Source organism: Parambassis ranga, chromosome 2 (genome assembly GCF_900634625.1).
Source record: "Parambassis ranga chromosome 2, fParRan2.1, whole genome shotgun sequence".
Taxonomy (NCBI): Eukaryota; Metazoa; Chordata; class Actinopteri; family Ambassidae; genus Parambassis; species Parambassis ranga.
Genome location: NC_041023.1, coordinates 15,580,423 through 15,602,337, shown reverse-complemented (window position 1 = coordinate 15,602,337; position 21,915 = coordinate 15,580,423). Strand labels below are relative to the sequence as shown.

Here is a 21,915-nt window from a genome sequence, read left to right as displayed (position 1 = left end):
TCCAGTGAGACTGCATGTCAATAATGAACCCAGGCATCTCTGATATGAAATATGGTGGCCCAGCAATGCCTCATTGATGCTTCCTACCTTTGCTGTCACCCATGATTTGAACGAGATGCAGGAAGAAGCTGGTATCTTTTCAGCTGCCATGTTTAAAAAAAGCTAGCAAACAAGCATCTTCTTGCCTTGGGTCTGTCAAACGTTGAGTGGTTGTTGTTAGTATTTTTTATTTACAGATTAACAAATGGTGACTATGGCTGACAATTTTCTAATTTGTTGTAGAAACATTTACTACAAGGCCAAAGAGCTGCAGGATTTTTTACATAAGCAAAACTCATGGTGTCATGGTTTATGCAGGTTATACACATTTTGTTAGTGAGATAACGAAACTAGTGTGAAATAGCAATTCAAATTCATAAAGTGCAGCCCTGCATTGCTATTCAGATTTTATATGTTAAACTCACCCTTGCCTGAAAAAAAAGACAGAGCCGACGTCAACTGTGAGAACTAGTCTTGCAAAAGGACATATTAGAACAGTATAGCAGTTTACACAAATATTTTAATGATTGTTTTTTGTTTCGGTCCCAAGTTTTCTTTTAGCATATTGACACTTATGTAATTCTGTAGATCATCAGATGAGCACATTTTTGGCTTGACAATTTGCAGTTCTGTCTGTTCTGTGCTTAAATAAAACCAAAGACTTCCTGACAGGTTAATTGAACAAGGGATGGATTAACTTTTCTTGCTAACCTTTAAAAACGTTTTTATTTGTGTAGAATTCTTGCAGAGATTTTTAACTTGAGTAAAAGATTCTTATTTGCGCTTGGGTTGAAAGAGACATGGTGGTGAAGTTGTATCTGCCCTCACATTTAGGATAAAAGAAACAAGTGTCTCTATGAAGTAGCATGCATTTTCTTATATGCACGCCCTCTGACTGAGAGTTTACAGCTTTCTTAATGTTGACTTTTGAGCTGGAGGCAGGCTAAAAATGTTGTAATGCTGTAGTAACATAAAAAAACATGCTTTTACCTTGTATTTACTATCATCTGTCAGCACCTAAACGCACAGATGCTGCGTTTAGCGGTGCCCTGCTGTAAATGTAACTAACTGTAAATGTAATGTAAATGACAAAAAAATCCCCTGTATATGCCAGTAAATATCCTGTCGGGGCCAATTATGTAATGACATGTCATGCACTTTAATTTCTGACATTCATCAACATCTGATGGGACTTTCCCGCCGGAAGCCACCCATGCAGTGATGTCATTCTGGATGCCGAGACTGAGCCAGCACTCCTGGCATGAGTTTTGCTCTCTTCCATTTGTCTTAATTAGCCCAGATTGCTGTTGACCATTTGCACAGTTCGTGTGAAGAATATGAATTATTTAATTTAACAAACTGAAGGAAGTGAAGCAGACGTGAAGATTAAGAGCTTTTTATTTTGTAGGCTGCGTGTGTGCATGTGTGGGTCAGATTAAATGGCAAATGGCCAGCTTCTTTAAGCTACGTTTATCGGGACCTTATTGCAACCGTTAAATCACAGCATTAAGCAGCAAAAGAAAATGCAGTTTCCTCTCTAAATGACTGAAAGTTAATTAGTCAGTTTCAAATAACTCTTCATTATTATGGAAATTGTGCAAAAAAAATGCTCAAAGAGTTCCTGATTACAAAAAGCTAAAAGATATTTACCTCTTCAAACCAGAGCTGTGGAAGGCCATGTTTCACTCCTCTCCGTCAAAGGGCTCTCGGCAAAGTGGCACTCAGCGGTGTGAGGTGCAGGAGTAGAAGAAGAAGATGAAGTGAAATTCCCTCCCTGAAGTCAGTCCTACCTGCGCATGTTGAGGACTGACTGAGAGGAGCAGTGCAGGGGATGCTCAAGCATTTTTGGAGGCCACATAAAAGTTTGTTGAATGGGTTCCCATTGGTCAGGACACCTCCAGGAGGTGGTGACTACTTTTTTTTATTACCAACACTTAAAAAGATGCATGGGCCTTTATGTGAACAACCTCCGCCCGCTTCTTTTTTTTTTCTTTACGGTGCCTCCTAATGACACATGCCGGCTGTATGTAATTCTCTTAATAATTATCGGCAGGATAAGGGGAAGAGTCAGACAGTGAGTGATGAAATGTGGATTTCATAGTCACGTGTACTCATCAGTGTATAGCTGAAGAATGCATGTCAGGTTGTGGTGTTGACAAGAAGAAAGCCTTGTTATTACCAAAAAGGAGCCTCAGGCAGACACGCTGTTTATGTATCCTGCATGTTATGTAATTGATCCTATGTGGCGTTTGAGTCTACACTTCAAGAGACCTGAGAGCCAACCGTGATCGGATGAGGATAAGGTAGCGCTCCATGTCGCGTTAACTTTCTGTACGCTGACATTTCTCACAGGTATGACTTCCTCATCACCTCGTTTGAAGTGACAGGAGCCGCTTTTTACCCGTAGGTGCAAATCTTTCTGAAACAAATTTGTGTTTTAAAGCATAAAAGTGCTGCACCCGCTTTGAAGAAAATGCAGTTTTAATCTGAAATTTAAAAAAAAAACACTTCTGGCCAGGGGCATAATGAGTGCTTTGAACAAGAATGCATTCCAGCGTTTTTTTTTTTGTATTTCCTGTGCACATATTGTTTTATTGATCTTTGCCATTCCTGCCCTATGATGTGATATTAGGGATCAATAACCACCCAGTCATCTGATCCTCTGCAGTTTACTACAAGTGTTGATATAAAGGTCAAGGATAAAGTATTTGCGACTGCATCATATTGCATGAATCGATTGTTTGTGTAGACACACCACAACGCATCTCATCTTAGAGACACACGATACAGAGAGTGGGCCTCCTTACAGATCATGTGTCCAGCCTGGATAATTGAGAGCTCCTGGTCTGAATGAGAGAGAGCAGGCACAGACAGAGCAGGGCAGTTTGTGATTATTCATCCACGAGGTCGGCCGCATGACTAGCACACTTGTGACCTGAAGTCATGCATGCCAAAGCACTCCAGTTGGAGGACGGCTTGATACTGTTTTGGTAAAGAGCGGTGTTGCAATAATATGCATCTAGATAATGCCATAGGATTAGAGACACCAGGTAAAAATGCATCATACTCCCAAAATCACACCCACTAAGGTAAGTGTATTCCCACACACCTCTGTGTTAAAATGGCCAACAAAAAATATAAAGCCAACTTCACCAGGCAAATTCCATATAACTCTCCTGCTTGACTTTATATTTAGACTAATCATTTTGCATAATAAAATGTATGACCGCTTTGAGTTCTTCCTAACTTTGCTTCTGTCCACCCACTTCAGCTCCACTTGTGGGTTTCTTTAGAATCTACCAACTGCCTCTTCCTCCCGCCCTGCTCTTAAGTAACCCATGGATGACATTATGAACATTTTGCTCTTATTTATTTACAGTCTGTTGCTGATTTAATGACATTCAACTGTAACACAAGCCGTAGGGTGTTAGCTTAACCTAACACCTACAACAGCTTAAGACCAGTATTGAGATATTATATAATTTTGATTAAATGCCAACGGCATATGTAGACATAACGAGTGTCAGGATCTAACCCCCTCCAACTTTTACAGTTCTAGAAACTTTGTAGTTCTTTGTTTATCTTGTCGGTTGTAGTGCAAACAACAGCAGAGAAGATCAGGAAATATAACATAAAGTTGATATTTCAGGCCTTGAAAATAACGTGCGCATATATGTGTTGCAATAGCTGACTATGGTAGCTGTTTAGTTTTTCTTCTCAAATGTGTTAAATGTTATGAATTTGTATGTTTTACGAGCATGTTCTTCACCTAACCTGTGACCATGTTTTTAACCCCTAACCTTAGCCAGTAGTAGTAGCCATGTGTCATATCTAAAGGGATGTATTGTTGACCAAATGAGGTGTATTTTTATGTGAATGTGTTGACAAAAAAAAACAAAAAAAACATGCTGCTGTTAAATTGGCCAGCCATGTTTCTTATGCATCACCTTCCCTATTCAGTTCTGGAAAATATTGCTTGGAGTTTACAGTGTAACTATGTTGCCTTGAAGACAGGGGTTTACAATATTGCTCCGAAATCCCTTAGGTGTTGATATCGGGTAGATGTGAAGACTAGTGCATGTAAGTTATATCATTTCCCTACTCATCAGCGATAAGGACAGGTCATGACATCTGTGGTCAACCACAGCTCATAGCGTATATAGCCACAGCAATCCCTGTTGTGTTCTGTAAACTAGCTAATCATCAAGTCTGATATTGGTCTGTGAAAATTGGTGTCCTTGCAGTGTAACCTCTCAGAAATATCTGCCAACTTATTTTTTTTTCTTTCTGCAGATGATGTATTCATCTGGGCTCTGGCAACGGTCTGAAAAAACAGAGAAAGAAAAAAAAAATCAATAGCGCTCCCCTCTTAATCAAGAGTGCTTGGAGCTTATGGCAGAACGCCATGAGAGAAAAAGCAGCAATTGACTTTGGGTTTTTAAGCAGAAGGTGAAGCTTAGTGCACAGGGGAACAGTCATCCAGGGCTCGATCAGTGAATCAGAGACACAGAAGAACCAAACAGCCTCGTAAAGGAAACTAATGTCCTGCTGCTGACAACGTTTACACACAGCCAGCAGCTTATGTGTCATCAACAGTTTTATTCATCTGTTACATAATCCCCCCTCCCCCCTTATCTGACAGGTGATTGGTCTGTGAGGAATTATTGAATGAGAACATACAGCTTTTTAATTGTGCTACCTGACTGCCAGTTATGCTGCTCACTTTGTGGATGCACTGTAACTTCGTTGTTGTGTTGCTTTGTTTTCAACTGACTCACTTTGACAAAGATAAGACAGATAATGTAGTGAGTAGAAATTTGCTCTGTGCCACTTATAGCTACTATTACGGGAGTTCATTCCTGCCTTTATTAACACCTCCACTGAACAACATTACTACTATTCAGATTGAAAACTGATAGCTTCATAATAAAAGGTTGAACCTTAGACCGCACACAATTTTGGATGTTACCTATAGGTAGAGTTGCTTTTAGTCCCTTTATGCAGTTCTGACTACCACTACACTGACAGCATTGTAGGCCCCGTTCACACTGGAGAAAGTCAATCCAGCTAGAGTAGGATTGTATCTGGATAGCCTTTAAACTGGATACATTCAGACCTATTTTCAAATCTGGCTATTACACGCATGTCCGCGCTCAATCCGGCTTAATCCCTCTTGTTCGTGGCCCTCCAAACCGCTAAGTGGTGTGTTTTTTTTGTCCCTTGTCGCTCGTTCCTTCGTTGTTTTTTTTTTTTGGTTTAAAAAGCAGTTTATTCCTTTGTAGCCTGGTCAAAAATAAACTCGGGACAAAGCTGTCGTAGTTCGACGGTTGTTTACATACAGCTTTTGTACATGACCCGGACACTGTCTCTGTGAACCTGAAGTATCACGTCGCTAGCCGGATTAGCTAGCTGCATTTGCATTCAGACCTGAGCCACATTTGAGCCAATCAGGCTAGATCCACCTTCGACAGGTAGATTGAAATCAATCTGGATATATTGAAATTAGCATTAATCGCGAAAATCTGGATATATCCAGATACAGCCCGAATCCCGCTCTAGCCGGATTGATTTCCCCAGTGTGAACGGGGCCTTAGTCTGCCTAAACTCCAGATTAATCCAAATAGAGGCAAAGATTCTGAGCATAAGAGGAGCTGAAATGGATAGCAAATCACTGTCACTCAAACAGTGAGTGACAGTGTTTGACAGCAAGTTTTAAGTCTTAATGTAATAAAATCTGCTGTAAAACACATGAGTTCTAAACTTCTCCCTCAGACTTCGCTTATCTGTAGCAAATATCTTGGCTGTTTTCTTAGTTACCATGGTGACACATCTTTCTCCTACTGAAAAATTTTACTTACACAACCACAGGAAGAGGCGTCGCTATCGAAACAAAGCACCTCCCGGATTAAAATTCATTGTTACACCAACCCATAAATCCATTCTAAGGCTGTGAATATGCCGCCTCACTTCCTTCTTTGTTCCCTTTATAATTACTGTAACTACAAGGAGAAGAATTAAATTATGGGTTCATAATAAAACTGCTTGCCCAAGCAACCTATGAGGAAATTTAAATGCAGCAACTCAATAATGGAACATAAATAAGCTTTCAGAGAGTATGTATGGTAGCTTAACTTTATTATTATACTTTTTCTGTGACAACAGAACGATCAAACTTTTGCAGGAAGTAGTAGATCATGTTTTGCTTTTTCACGTCACGTGTCACGTGACACCGGCCTGTTTTATTATTGCAGTTAATGGCTTTGTTTGAATAACAATCATCCTTTGTGTTATTTTCCGCGCGCACCCTTTAGTTTAGTTTAATAAGAGACAGCTTGTGACGTCAGCTCGCCCTGCTGGACGCGCACACACCGTAGTGCAGCAGCAGCAGCAAGACACATACACACACACACACACACAGAGACCGGGTCCTGACTATTAATATTCCCCTTATGAAACTATCCACAACATGTATTGTGTGCAAAACGCGGGGCGGACCCTGACGACAAACACAAAGCCAGACTGCGCGACAAGATGCTGCCGCACTTTCCCAAATTGAAATCCCGTCAGGAGAGAGCGAGAAAGAGAGAGGGAGAGAGAGAGAGAGAGAGAGAGAGGCAAAGAGGGGGACTGCAGAACATACAGGGTCTGGATGAATAACCATGGCAACAGCAGCAGCAGCAGGAGAAGCGGTGATATAAACATTGCAAACCGCGCATCCGTCCGCAAACGGCAAATTCACACAGTAAAAGGCTGGACCCGAACCCTCTGCGGATATTAGCCTACACCACATCACTGCCAAGGTGAGGCTGCTTCATTCTACATGTGACACCTTCCTCCTGCTTTTTTTTTGTTAGTGGGGTGGCTGAACGTGAGATTGCTGGTTGTGTTAAAGCTACAATATAGCTGCGTCTGCCAGGCTCAATGAGAATGGATGTGATGGGAAACATGGAGCCTAATGGGGTTAATTTATTCCTTTGCTTCCTCTGTGCAGCTGAGGGTCTTTGTCTGACCTATTGTGAGACTTCAGCAAGCTACACAGAGAAAAATGGAAATCAAATGTAGACTATCTTTCAAAATAAAAGCATTTAATAACAAACTACTGCATGCTGGCTAATAGAGCTGCTCTGCTTTTACAGTGAGTGCTGTTTATTATTATTATCAGTTCGTCTCGGATGCTTTAGTCTGATTGGGAGCTGCATGCTGTCCACTTCATAACAAAACAATGCAGCATTGTTGTCTGCAAAGTGATAAAAATAGAACTAAATGCAGAGTTCAATAAATTGCGGTTCATGCTGTGGATGTAACATGTTCATCATGTGACTGACCGATGTAAACCATTCCATTTCAAAGTATTTTATACCAGGAGGTATAAAATACTTTGTACTTTATGCACTTTAATATGCACAGCTTACACACACATAGTAAACTCAGATCACTACAAATAGTCAATTGAGTTTCTCACGTGTTTCAACACCACAACACATCGCTGATGCATAATGACTTTTTAATTGTTACTGCTGAAAAGCCTTTTGATCATCTCATTTGATGCCAGTCACATCCTCTCTATAAGTCATGCTCTGACTCAGTAAACTCCATAACTCACTCCATCTCTGGGTTTTTTTTTTGGCCATTGCAGGGATTTGGCATTCTTAATGTAACAACAAAGGGCCTAATACAGCATCATAGAAGGGTTTAGCGAATGCTAGATTATGCCATCACATGATTTCTGGGGCTGGATTTCTGTAGAGGACGCTCCATGTATCCAGCCTGCAGAGAGCGACTGTACAGTATGTCTAAAAAAATGCTATAACTTTGCCCTAACAGATGTTAATGTCCTTGTTTGGAGGTTGTGCTGTTACCCAGTGATCCTATATTTGGTGATAGCCCTTTGTTAGTGTGTGCTGCAGAGGAAGTTGGATGTTAATGAATGGAATAGCACGGGACATTAATTTCCTGTCCTTTTGAGTACACACAAACAATGGCTTCCCGTGTTATATTGATACCTGCAGACTCTGCAACATCATTTCACAACAGTGTTGCCCCCCCCCCCCCCCCCCCCCCCACAAGATTGAGATCGGAGGTGTCAGTCAGTGTTCCCAGCTGAGCTGACACCAACAGACTGACTGTGAAGGGAGGAGGGCAGCTTAAGGACAGACAGGAGTTTAGGCTTTTTTTTGTTCCCCCTGAAGAGGACAAAATTAGTGGAGCTGTAAACTGTAGACCTACAGGAGCACCAGTGTGTGTGTGTTTGTGCCCTGCATTAAATAGTAATCAGACAGCAGATGGCTGTTTTGTAATGATTAGTGTTTAATGATTTGCTGCAAGTAAAAAGTCAGAAAGGGATAGGTTGTAAAAGTGCACAAGCAGCACATTTGGAGCACTAGCCGGGCTACAGGTTGTGCTGTACTGTATACTGCATTTATTTGGGCAGAAAATCACAAGAGCACATGCAACTTTAGCACAGTCACCACTCAGCATCATTTCTGTTGACATTTAGGTGAGTTATTACACATGTTTAGCATTACTTTAGCTAAAAGTGTTTGCAGTCTGGACTACAAATTAAGGCACATATCAACAGAAACTAGCCCAGAGTTCAGATTGCATTGATTTGCCAGCAGTTATTTAATACTACAAATCCCAGAGATCTTAGGGACAAATGGAAACGACAACAGAAGAGCAAATAATGTGTATCCAAAGAGAAACAAAAATCAGGTGTGTAATGTCAAAAAATGCAGAAAAATAGACTACACAATGTTTAATTAAATGAGTCCATTACCATTTATTACTATCTTTGTAAAGATTATTGATAAATTGTAAAGAATAATTATAGGATTAGATTAATAATACAGGTGTTCCAGGAGGAATTTAAAAAAACTCTCCTGAAAAGTTATTTTAAAAATTATCTAGTAAACAAAGAATTATGTGAGATATGTAAAGTTAGGTGTTATCACATAATTGTCCAAAAATGTGTTTGCAATATTGGTCACAAAGATGTAACCCCACCTTACATCAACGTAGGTATTAGCTATGTTGGTTTTACATGTGCCCTGCTCCCTTCCATAAAAAAAGTGTTTCCCATTTCCTGAGCTTTTATTGTGAAGCATACATCGGGGTTTGCATCAGAATGAAAACCTCAAAGATTGTATGTTTTTGTTGGATGTGTTGATTTAGCCTTTTTTTCCTGCAGTCTTGCTTTCGCTGACACCCGTGATCGTCATGAAAGGAAACACAAAGTATGTGAATGGCAGCTGTATGCCTTTGAAGCTGAAAGTGTGGGTGCTTTGGTCTGTGCCTCACTGATTTGATTAACCTATTGATGAATTTTCAGCAGGGGCAGATAAACAGTGTGTGTGTGTTTGCTGTGTCCTGTAGGCTAGAGATTGTTTTGGTGGGAATCAAAGCATATTACAGTAAGTCCCTGGGCTGTGTGCCTCCATTTAATCAAGTACACAATGTTCATTCTCCTCCATACTGCCTACCTAACGCGTTGCTGGAGAAGTGAGCTGCTCCTTCTTATAAATGTCTGAGAGCAGATAACAGATAACTGGGACGCAGGTAGTACAGCTCAGTGAATTACACATGCAGTGAATAGCTTCAGCTACCAGTACTGAAGAAACAGGCACTTTCTTGTTCAGGTCATTGAAGCAGTAAATGCTTCTTTTTTGGCAATATTCTTATGATCTATGTCATTAGTACAAATTAGAATAGAGAGAACCAAGGCCCTCTGAAAGGACTCACCTTTTTTGCACACATTAAAATGTAGTGTGGGAAAAGGGCAGAGGGAGAGACAAATCAAACCTGAATGTTGGTTTTGAGGTGGAGTGGACCATTCCCCAAAAGATGATATTGGAAGAGTCAAGCAAACACCCCGTCAGAGGTTCCGCAGTCCAAACTCATGCCAAGGCAAGGACCCTAAGAACAGAAACATAGTAGCAATATGATTGACACCAGCTTGGCATGAACATAAGTGAGATGCAGAGTGTTTTCTGCTGCTGCTGGCTCATGATGGTTAAATTTGACCAAAAAGTGTACCTATTGCTAATATCTTAAATGCTGTTATTACTTTTAACACTAAACCCTGTAGCATTAGGCTTTATTCTGAAGTACCTCTGTACAGCTTCAGCTTATTCCGTGTTGTTGCCTTATGTGTTGCGAGTCAGTTATTCCTGGATGCTGCTGCTGATGCATGATGTATGCAAGAATTGAACGGAGTAATTTAGCCACATGGATCAGCCTTAGAATCCAGTACCAATCTAACTACTTATTCAATACCAGGGCAGATATTTGATATTAATATTGGAAGGTTGCATCTTAACATTCTTATATACAGGGTATACCTGTATCCAGCTAGGTAAAGTTTAAGGTTTCATGTAATCTGAAATGACAATATTTATAGTGCTTTTTTTTTTCTCAGCTATTATCAGAATGCCTGCTTTGTCTTTACCCCAGCACAACAAGACCTTGTCCTTGTTAGCGAAGGATGCAACGGTTGGTTCCTTCTTGACTTCAGGCACACAGTTAAATTTCTTTTGTCAAAGAGAATAGAGTATCATCGGTAAACAGAAAAATCAACCTTTTAAATGTATAGAAATCTGAATTTTTGCATATTTGAAAGCTGTCAAGGTTAATTTGCAAAAGGAGCAGCACATGATTAAAGTGGCCCTCTTGGTGTGACCTTTAGTGGATTCTTTTTCAGCAGTAATTTTAAAAGAGCTGAAAATATTACAAATGCTTTCTTAAGCCATAGCTGCAGCCGAGCGTGTTTTAAATGATGTGCAAGAATGGACTGAGGGATATGTAGTTGCATTTTAGTTGCATATCTCCTCACAGTATCCCCTGTGATCCAGCTCTGGTGCAATAAAAGCAGTCTGTTTAGATAAATCTTGACTGATCAAAGAATGATGACTGGCTGTAACACACTTCTGAAAGGTGTTTTACAGCAATGACTGTCACAGTGGCTGTGTGCATCTTCCACTACTCAACACTTACATGCAAGAATTATGTATCAAAGCATTCAGTGAGGGGGTTATATGATGCATTTTGCTATAAACACCGTCAGTTTTACCGTGTTTCATCTCTCGAGGAACTCGCTCTGTATGAAGTCTGATAGTTTCAGAAAAAAAACCTGTGAGTAAAATGAGATACTCTGAGCTTTAATTGCTGTTAATGGAAAACACTACTCACACAGAGGGTCAGCAAGAATGAGATGCCGAACACGTCTTCATTTAAATGTTTTAAACAGAATGATGCATTCAGGTACGTTCAGTTTGTCTGAATGAGCCGAAGAGCAAAGAGAAACTGAATCTGTTGGCTTAGATGTCCGTACCTGCAAGATAATGTGTAATTGCTACACATGCATAGAGGGCTGACATTTACAATAATAGAAGCTGAACTTTCATCTGCTCACTTCGGCAACAGGGAGCTGCTGTTCGTGTCCTCGCAATAACTCACATAGCACAACCTGAGCAGAGATCATAATGACTATATTCAAACCAAGGTGTCTTTTTTTGGTCCTTATATACTCTGTTCTCTTCACCACACCGGGCTCAATGACTCATACAGTATCACTGTAACAGGCAGAAGACATAACAATTGAAGCTAGTTTTCGATATTTCTGTCTTATTTTGGTTCTCTTCTCTTTTTTGGCAGGTGATGAGTGGGATTATATCATGTCTGAAGTACAGGGAACACTGGAGTTTTCTCTAGAGTTGCACAAGTTTCACAATGTGGATCTTTTTCAAAGGGGGTAAGTCAAAATACCTATACTGTCTTAATCTAATGACTGTGTGAATTTTCCCACTGGCACTTATTAACTCTACCTATAAACCCAAAGTGGTGAATACTAATGAAGGTATGAGTCATGCTGGAAGAGTGAAGGTATAATTGAATTTACTGAGTAATTTAAATGTCATGCTGCTAGACAAAGTCTCTGTAAATCTGACTCATTCCATCTGAGATAAGGAAAAAATGTGTCAGTGCTTAAATGTTGTCAGGTAGTTTTGATGGAATACCCATAAATCTGTAAAATGTGGATTTATGTCAGAACATTGTGGATTAAATGGCAGAATCACAAAGTATCAACACAGATAGGCTAATGCTAAAAATGACATATTACACTCATTGTATGAAATGAAGCGTACTTCTTGTCTCTTTGTGGGCGGTTCGCTGTATGATGTAAAACTGATCAGTATCTTAAGTTTGACTTGCACACTGTGATATAGTCATCTGCTATATTTATTTAGCAGCCATTTTTAACATTACAAGATCTACACATCTTTCAAGAGTGTATGTTATTTGGAGAAGCAACTCAGTCATGTGACTCAGAGGTCTTGCTTCGGTATCACCCAACAAAAAGCAGCTTGTTAACTCGTGAATTGCATGTCATGTACTCATGACACATGACATTTTCCTGCAATGTATATGCAATTTCACATTATCCTGTACTCATAAGTATGTGGACACCCAGCCTTCATATGTGTTTGCTGGCCTTCATTTCTCCGGTTCTTTGTCAAGCCCATTAAGCATATGCAATGTGATGAAGGGTGATGAAGTCTGTTTGTCCACTCACAAATTGGGAAGGTCAGTGTTTTTTGTGCCATGTTGAAACAGGAGGATGATTATCACCTGAAACTGCATGATGTTGTTAGAATTCTGTGTTCCTTGATTTGTTTTCTGTTTAGTTTTCATTCCACTGGTAACTTACCACTGCCACTGTGTGAATGTGGTGTGAAAGAATAATGCATCTCAATGTAAGCGCTTTGAGTGCCTGCCCAACAGAGCAGAAAAGCGCAATATAAGACCAATGCATTATTATTATTATAGCTAAAACTACATTTTCTCACTTTCTGTAGTCATAATTAATAACTACTTTTAAATACTAACATGGCTAAGCCAGCAGCTAAATCCAGCCATCAAATCTAAATTGAAGAGCTTATAAAGCTTCTAACTCTGCTTTTTACTCCAGTGCAATCAATGCAACATATATTACACTATTTGAGGACTGAGATACCGTAACTATTCTAAAAAATGTTTTTTCCACCACATAGCCTACTGTATCCTCTGTAGATTACATCATAGACACAAAATATTTGAATAGTTTGCTATACTAGCAGATTAGAAGAAAGAAGTTTCAGTGAAAGAGATTTATATTTTTTACTTTTGCTGTTGAGCTTTCTGTGATATTCCATGACATAAAAAAGGGCTGTGTTTATCCTGCTGAGATGTGTCTGCAGGAAGATTAAAACCTCTCATCTGGCTCGCTGAAACGCCAGCTTTATCAAAAATGATTTTCCCTCTCTAAATGGGATGGGCTACAGCTTCATCACGGTAATCCCTTCAGCTGAGTGCACTAATATGTCTGTTTTTAGCGGTTGCTATGCTGCTTCAGATAGCAGCAGCCAATCTGATGTTCAGAAGTGGATCCTGGTCATTTCTTTTTTTTTTTTTTTTTCCTGTTTGGAACACAAAATGTCACCGGAATGTAATTGCTGGAGTTGATACTAGTCCCTGTGCTGGTGGACTGTGCAGCTGCACCCTCAAGGGCCTGATTGCATTAAAAATACTGATTAAATCTGCTTTTGATTTTCACTTTTTCAGATGAAAATTGCTTCAGCTGCTGCAGCAGCAAATTTAAAGATCTACTAAAATGAATATTTTACAGCCACTAGCCACAGAAATGTGTTTATTGAAATTTAATGTGAATACACATGTATATGAGGAAATTATTCCACCATTCTTTGGCCACTGGGTTAACCCATCCTTCAGTTTTTTTTACTACCCTCCGTGCTGCATTAAAGACTTCCGAATGTGTCTCTGCGCTGCGCCACAAACCCTCTCCTATTCTTATGTCTTGATTTAGAGATAAGGCTGTGTGCATTTGTTTTTGTGTAGGCTGAAGTGTGTGTTTGTGTCCTCCTCCTGCAGGTTCTATCAGATACGAGCAGGGTTGAAGGTCTCACCTCGAGTGCCCCACAGGTTGATAGCAACAACACAAGAAAATACCGGTAAGAGAAAAATGCATCGCATAGACTTTATCAATCTGATAACACATCCTCTTGATCATCGCACAATTAGCTTTAGTGGTTCTCGGCAAAATGTTTGTGCACGTTTGCCGGTTGAATGTGTGGCTGATACATTTATTCAGCAAATGTCAGGTGATTTCAGATCACAGACTGCAGACAGATGTGTAAAAAGCCCCCTCAGCATTTTGTTAAAGTTTGTATTGTGTTATTTTGTATGTCACTTTTGTTGTGGTAGATTTGTTTGCATTACTTTGTGTTTTTTGTGTGTCTCTATGGTTATCGGTAGACCTTATTGTGTCTCTTTGTGGTTGTTGTGCATCTGATTGTGGTTAAATTGCTCCATTTATTTATAGCATTTCCTTCTAAGGAAATCTTTTCATTGTTTTTGTTTTGTGTTATGTGGTAGTTTTTATGTCTCATTTGGTTGTATTGCTCATTTTCTTCCCATCTCTTTCTCTAAGTAGTTATTTGTAAGTGTGTGTGGGGTCACTGTGAAGTCATTTTTTTCTCACTGTGGCCATTTTATGGATCATTAAGGTCACTTTGTGTCTTTTTGTGTCTCTTTTTGTGGTTAATTGCACCTGATTTGCATTGTTGTTGTCTATCATTGTGGTATTTATTTCACCTTTGCATGCCATTGTATTCAATCTGTGCGATTTTGACCTCTTGTTCAAGGTCATTTTGCTTCTCTTTTTTATACTATATACTATATTATGTCTCTTTGTGGTTGTTTGGCATTTATTTGCGTACATTGTGTGTCTCTTTGTGGTCATTCTGTGTATTGTTTGGGGTCCATACATCTGTTTTTTTTTCTTGTAAACCTAATATTTCAAATGAATCTCTTTAAATTTGGCACAAACATTCCCTTGGTTATTGGATTGGATTATTATTGGACAAAGATGGACATCGTTATAACCTTATAAAGCACATATTAATTCACAACAGTACAAGTGATATAATAATTATAGAAACATTTCACACAAATGTCCAATTGTCGTCACTTAGCGTATTTGGCCTGGATTTCTGTGGGTGCACGTTGTGGATGTCCAACCATTGTGATTATCCTTTGCCTCTTTTTGGCTATTTTGTGTCTTATTGTTCTCAGATTATATATTTTTTGTTGCATCTCTTTATGGTTGAATAATTGACAGATTGTTTAGAGAAAAATATTTCTAAAATTGCTTTGTAGACACACGTTTGGATCATTCAGTCATACACTGACTCCCTGTCAGTTTTTAATAGATGTGATGATATTAGTTGGACTGTATAGCCCCTGTGGTTGGGCTCATGTTAGAACAGGCTGAGTTTCATCCAAAGGGGACTGAGACTGTGTGAGAAAATCTCACTTGACAGAGCGGACGATTTCATGACACATCATGTGTCTGCCTTTGAAGTGCCAGTCAGACAGACAGTAATCTCTCACAGAATTGTGCGTGTGATGACAGAGGGGGGCCTGTTGTGACAAACGAGCATCATTTTACAGTCATGTGAATGTCAGGATCACCATGGTGTCTTTGACACATGGCAGATTTCCTTTGCAGAGATTTCATTACAGAGATGGAGCTGATCAGAATGCACCAAACCAAAACCTAAGAGTTAAAAATAATAATAAACGTTCCCATGCACAGTAAGTGGTGCTGGCATTGTGCTAGTTGTCCAAGTTGTGTGTCAGAGATAGATAGTTGTGTCTGGAAATTTAATGGCTGTGCCTTGTCTCAGTGATTTAGGCCTTTTGGCTTATCCTTTGGTTGACTTATTCAACCTGCAGAAATTCTCTTAGTTCTTTCATCTTAACACAAATATTTCAGCTTTATGAATCCTAAACTATTATACAAATAAACGGTGACAAGCTGGCCATGTTTGCATGTGCAATATAACAGTTTATCTTAAAATTATATGAATAATTTTCTCTTGTTTAATAAAAAAAACACTTCATGCTTTGTGCACTTATGCTTTAGTACAATTATTCCCTCTCATCCTTTTTTTGCATTCATATGCTGTGACTGTGTCTTCCTGAACCTACCCAGGCATCAAAATCTGAATCTCTGGCAACGCAGTAAGCCATTTCACTGGCAATACTGATTCGCAGTAATAACGGCTATTTTTAGCCTGTCATGACTGGAGCAGTGTGCGTGTGTGTGTGTGGACGTTGGAGCCCACTGTTTTAAATGTGAGAGGATTTTTAGTCCTCTTATCTGATTTAAAAGCTCATTTACAGTTTTTTGTTGAAGAGCGATGGTTTAGTATCAGGCATGCTGCTTCTACTGTTAGTGTACCTGGTTTTTCAGCTACCTTTCAGCCAGCATGTGTGATGGTGAAGGTGGTACACAGAAGCAGGGGAAACCATTATTTTTCCACATCAGATGGAGATAAATGCTAAGCCAACACACTTTGCAATAGAAAATGGTTTAAAAAGGGTATATGTTTAGGGTGAGCTGCAGTTTTACACAATGTCACTGCAGATTATAGTCAACATATATATATATAGTCAACACACAATTACATTGCTTGCATTTATTGAATGCAAGCATAATATGGTGTGTATGAGAAGATCTAATATAGGCTGAGCTAAAGTTGCTCTGACTTTTTATAAATTCTACAGTACACAGTGTTTTAGTAACTTTCATTCATTTTCTGGCCTTAGTGATTCCCATTGACATTCATTCATTCGTTGTGAATCAAGGCTAGCTGTGACATTACATAAGGGAACACTGCGTCTGCTAAAAGGACAGACATTTCCCCCAGGAGATTACAAATGCATTAATAATGCAACATGTTGTGTAAAAGAACAAGACAATGATGCTCCACCTTTAATCTCATATCTGAATCTGTATATACAACTTGTGTAACTCTTATCTATTCGAAAAACAGTTTGTTTCTGTTAGCCTGCCACTTTTTTCCACAGAAAATAAGCACAATGTCATTGGTCTTTATGTAAACAGAGATGATAAACTGGCTAGCTCCAAGCATGGTTATGATTTTCCTGATAACAGTTTTATGTAACTCCGTTAAAATTTGTGTTTTAAAGCAAAGAGAAACAAAACAATCCCAAAATAAGTGGATGAATTGTCCAGCCATATTAATAATGTGTCTGTTCTATGCAAAGAATTAGTCTGGTCTCTGTGGATTCCTGTTGGATTTCCAGGGGACGGTGCCAGTGGATGCAGAATAAACTGCCTCTGGACACATTCAGATACAAAGCATGCGACCACAGCAAAACCAGACACCTGTGACTGTGAAAGTCCAAGGTGTTATTTGCAATTCTGACAATATTATGTCATTGCATAAAGCCCACTCCATGTTAGATAAACAATTATAATTGGAGTGGAACTGGGTGTGAAGGTGAAGGAGAGGGATTTCAGATCAGGCAATTTTGTGAATGAATGAATATGTCTGGCCAGGACGATCGATGGATGTTTTTGAGTATATTTGTTGCACGTTAGAGAGAGTAAGGCTAGGCTAAACACAAATTCCCATTTTAGTCTTTAATGCTAGATGTCAGGGATGCACAATGATGTGAGAAAGACATTGATATTGGCTGAGCATTGTTTTTTGGGGCTTTTTCTGCCCTTTTTCTCTGTATCTATCTGCCTACTTGAGCCATAAATGGCTATAAATGAGCGTGCCCTGAAACAGTTAACATTCTCTGTCACATTGTTACTATAAAAAACACTGTCTCTATATGAACTGAGGTAAATGCTGTAAAGCACTGACTGCAGTCCTCTGTTTCAGCAGGTATTAGACAGTGCATACATAGTATGGCCACCAATGAAGACCACCACAGCAGTGTACATTAGAACAAGAATCATATCCATATTGTAATTTGGTAGGGCTGCGGCCCTCCCCCTTCTCCCTCCACCCCTCCGTAGCTCCTTCCACAAGGTCACGCATTAAGCCTGCACACCTCACAGAGTGAACATAAATGCACCAGCCGGCGAGAGGAGAAATACATTCATCATACACTGACACAGAAAAATAATCCCTTACAGTGTTCTCTTTCAAAGTGTATGCTTGACATTTCAATTGTCTGTGCCCTTCACAAAAAAAAATGAATTGTGTGTGAAGGATCGTGCCACACACTCAACTGAAGCATTTAATGACTGTGATTCACGCACAATAACGAGAGGATTTTCGAGCCCAAATGTTAACTGGGAGAATTGGATTGCTGTTTGCATCGTCTCCTAATGCACAGACTAAGATACTCCCTCATATTAGTCTCATGAAGAGCAATTCTGCTTCCAGAGAGTAGTTTGGTATGTGTGTGTGTGTGTGTGTGCGTGTTTTTTTTACTGATAGGCATACACACACAGCAGATGTGGAGCACCAGAGGCTGTAAGCAGATTATTTCCAGCACAGAATCACTGTGGCTAAAGCTTAAGGGCATTTCAGCAGGTTTTAATGTGCAGGATGTGATAACGCCCCAACACCTGTGAGAACAGCAGTACGCCAAACTCAACAGAGCAAGGAGGGTTTAATGTATTTTTGCTATTCACCGTGAGCAAAGCAAGTGATTTTTATAGTGTTTGTTAAACAGATGAGGTCAGCTTTATTTGGAAAGTGGCACACTTTGAGCGGGTAGATTTTTGCCTTCTTACATCACTTATTGAGTCAAGGGATATTAATTTCTCTTGAGTGTGATGGATCCTACACTGCAACATGCTGGAACATGCTGCTGTGTATCCCCCCCAAACTCCACTGCTACTGAAGCTGATGTTTAGAAAAGCCGCTTTCTTATCGAAGTCTAATCACTTCTCGTTCCTAAGTACATGACGTACCACCTAATAAATCCCATTATACAAATTGCCACTGAAAGGAGGTGCAGTATGTGTGAAAGTAGCAACTGCAGCGGCTGCGGTACATTGATTTAGTAACTCTGGCCACACTGGAGGGTCAACCGGTGCATGAGAGAGGGCAAGGAGAGCGCCTGATGGTGGTGTGAGGAGTCCTTCGCAGGTCAAAAACACACACAGAATCATTTATGGTCATTTCTGTGCACAGTTCAGAGTCTCTAATCTAATCTGGTGTCTTAAACAAGAAAAAAAGGCAAAGTCACATTCACACAGAGCTTCCACATAGAGTGCATCCCCCACAGGGATTACGTTCCCTCTGTCACACATCCACCACAAGTCTCTGACAACAGTCGTGCTCCCACACATCCGTCACTCCTGGCTGAGGCTGCTTGATGCTGCAAGTAGTGACAGCATTATCAGGAGGAGGCCTGCAGAGAAGGAGAGAGTAAGAACCAGACAGAAAAGAGCACAACCTCAGCAGGGGACGTTAGAGACCCCTCACGGCTCACAGCTGGACAGCAGCTCTGCGTTGGCTACTGCAGTCATTGCAAGGCTTTAAACAGCCCCACTATATCTGAGACAGAAGTCAGTATTTGTAGTATCGCCTGTTGTGGACAAGTTTACATTGATAGTTTAGATCCAGTAACATACACAGCTAACACTCCAGATCTCTGTCCCCTTAAAGGTCAAAAACCTGACACTGACAGCATCAACAATATGCCACTGTCATGTCTGTTAAAGCACAGCTGTTAGCTTAGCTTAGCATAAAGCCTGAGAACCACTATATTGGATGTAGATGGAGCTAATATTAGTATGGCTCGGATGGAAGAATGGTTGTCCACCAACACAGAAGTCAGCATGTGTCCATGGGAAATGATGGAGACTGACTCACTTTTGGAGCCAGCCTCAAGTGGTCACTTGTTGGAGCTACTTTTTGTGGTATTTCCAAGTTCATTTCTCTGCCCCAGAGTTTTACAAAACTAAGTACTGTTTCTTGATGTTGTGATTTCATTAAAATGTTTTCATTTTTATTGTTGGATGATGGGTTTATATCAAAGAACCTCAGCAGACAATACTGCATATTCATAAACTTTAAATACATATTCATACATCTCACCACTTGTTTCCAGATCCTTATTTACACACAGTCACATTCCTCACAAATCCAACCACACATCTGCAAACGTCAGGTCACACATATTTTAATTGCATCAACACTCACAATGCAGCCATGCAAATATTAGATAATATATTTGCATGTTTTTTTGTGTTTTGATAGTCAGTGCAGCTCTGTCCATCATACATTTAGGTTGAATATTGTATCAATATTTCTGCTCTTAGCAGTGAGCTCATTGCTGTCCTGCTGTTGTTGTTGTGTCCCGCATCAGGAGAGTGCAGCTTCAGCTCTGCGGGGGTGTATGACGGCGCTGTCTTCAGCCGGATATTCCAGATCCTTTACAGAAATGAGGAGATTGTTGTGAACGACTGTATGATCTTCAGGGTCCACCTCTTATTGGACGGAGAACGGGTGAGTCATGCTGGTGACATTTGCTGCACAGACGCACACAAACATTGTCTGATGAAGCAAAATGCATCTTGTGTCTTTTTTTTATTATTATTTCAGTACATAGACAGTAAAAATGTAAAATGCATGATATATAATTGCTGACACAACAGCTGTTGCAGCACAACACTTAAATAAATCCTCCTACAGTTGTTGCTGTATAGGTGCAAATGTATTTTTGCCAGTCTAGCATACCAACGTGCTAAACTGAGAACAGACATCAATGGTTTTTAAAAATTATAAAATCACTGTTATACTTTATTTGCATGCAGATTGATTGATGAGCTGATCATTAGTTTGAAGACCGAAACAATTAAAACAAGAATAAGATTCAATAGAAAATAGATTTGAAATATGTTATATTCATAATAATTTTCATAAAGATAGACTAGAAACTATATTTAAAAAACTAGAAATATCCAATAAAATGGCAGTCTGAAAATTTGATTAGTCAAAAAATGCTGTCATAATTTAAATTTTTTTTAACATTTCTTTAATTTCTATTTTTCAACATTAAAAATTAGACAAAAAAAACAGTAAAATACAATATAACACTGTGATTCAATGCAAATAGATAATATTGATAATGATAAGATCAATTCAGGCCACTGCCTCTGGTGGAGGGCTGCAGTGATGGTTGACTTTCTGCAACTCTCTCCCATCTCCGGGACTGCATCTCTGGAGCAAAGCCACGGTGATCTTTGGGTTCTTCTTTACCTCTCTCACCAAGGCTCTTCTTCCCCGATAGCTCAGTTTAGCTGGACAGCCAGCTCTAGGAAGGGTTCTGGCCATCCCAAACGTCTTCCATTTAAGGATTATGGAGGCCACTGTGCTCTTAGGAACCTTAAGTGCAGCAGAATCTTTTTGTAACCTTGGCCAGATCTGTGCCACAATTCTGTCTCTGAGCTCTTCAGTCAGTTCCTTTGACCTCATGATCATCTGCAAAAAAATTAACAATTCTGTGTTTTTCTGTCAATATGGGGTGCTGTGTGTACATTAATGAGGAAAAAAATGAATTAAATGATTTTAGCAAATGGCTGCAATATAACAAAGAGTGAAACCTTAAAGGGGGCTATGGAGCTTTTTAGAGTTTTAAGATTTACTCCAATGGATTAATAACTTTAATGAATATTGGTCATGTCCCTTTAATGCTCCTTTGTGGACTCACAGTGGAAAAGTTAATCCCCTACTATAATAGAATGCTGTTCTAACCATTAGAGACACCAGACTAGTATGAGGATTATGAACTTGCCTCTTAGAAGAAACGTGCTTTCAATGATGGACACATGTAAATGGCCTGTGCCCCCACACTGCCCATCTTTAGCTCAAATGATTAGGCGTGTAAACCTGTCTGACACTTATTGATGTACTGTCCTTTGAGGTTTCACCGTGGGCGTGACCCTGAAAATCCACTCTGCCTGCTTTTGTTTCTTTTGGAGCCACCGGAGCTCAAATTGATCAGCGGTGACAGCGGTGACACAGGTTGAGATGTGTGGGCGTT

General features: G+C 39.7%; 1 protein-coding gene across 1 annotated transcript in view; it reads left to right on the top strand.

The window, feature by feature from the left end:
• The first annotated feature begins 6,557 nt into the window (after positions 1–6,557).
• fam135b (family with sequence similarity 135 member B) overlaps positions 6,558–21,915 on the top strand; it is a 32,213-nt gene continuing 16,855 nt past the window's right edge. The window contains exons 1-4 of the mRNA XM_028397561.1: positions 6,558–6,839; positions 11,689–11,785; positions 13,963–14,042; positions 20,239–20,378. Of these exons, the coding sequence (XP_028253362.1) occupies positions 11,709–11,785; positions 13,963–14,042; positions 20,239–20,378 (297 nt within the window). The 5' untranslated portion in view covers positions 6,558–6,839; positions 11,689–11,708. The remainder of the gene's footprint in view (positions 6,840–11,688; positions 11,786–13,962; positions 14,043–20,238; positions 20,379–21,915) is intronic.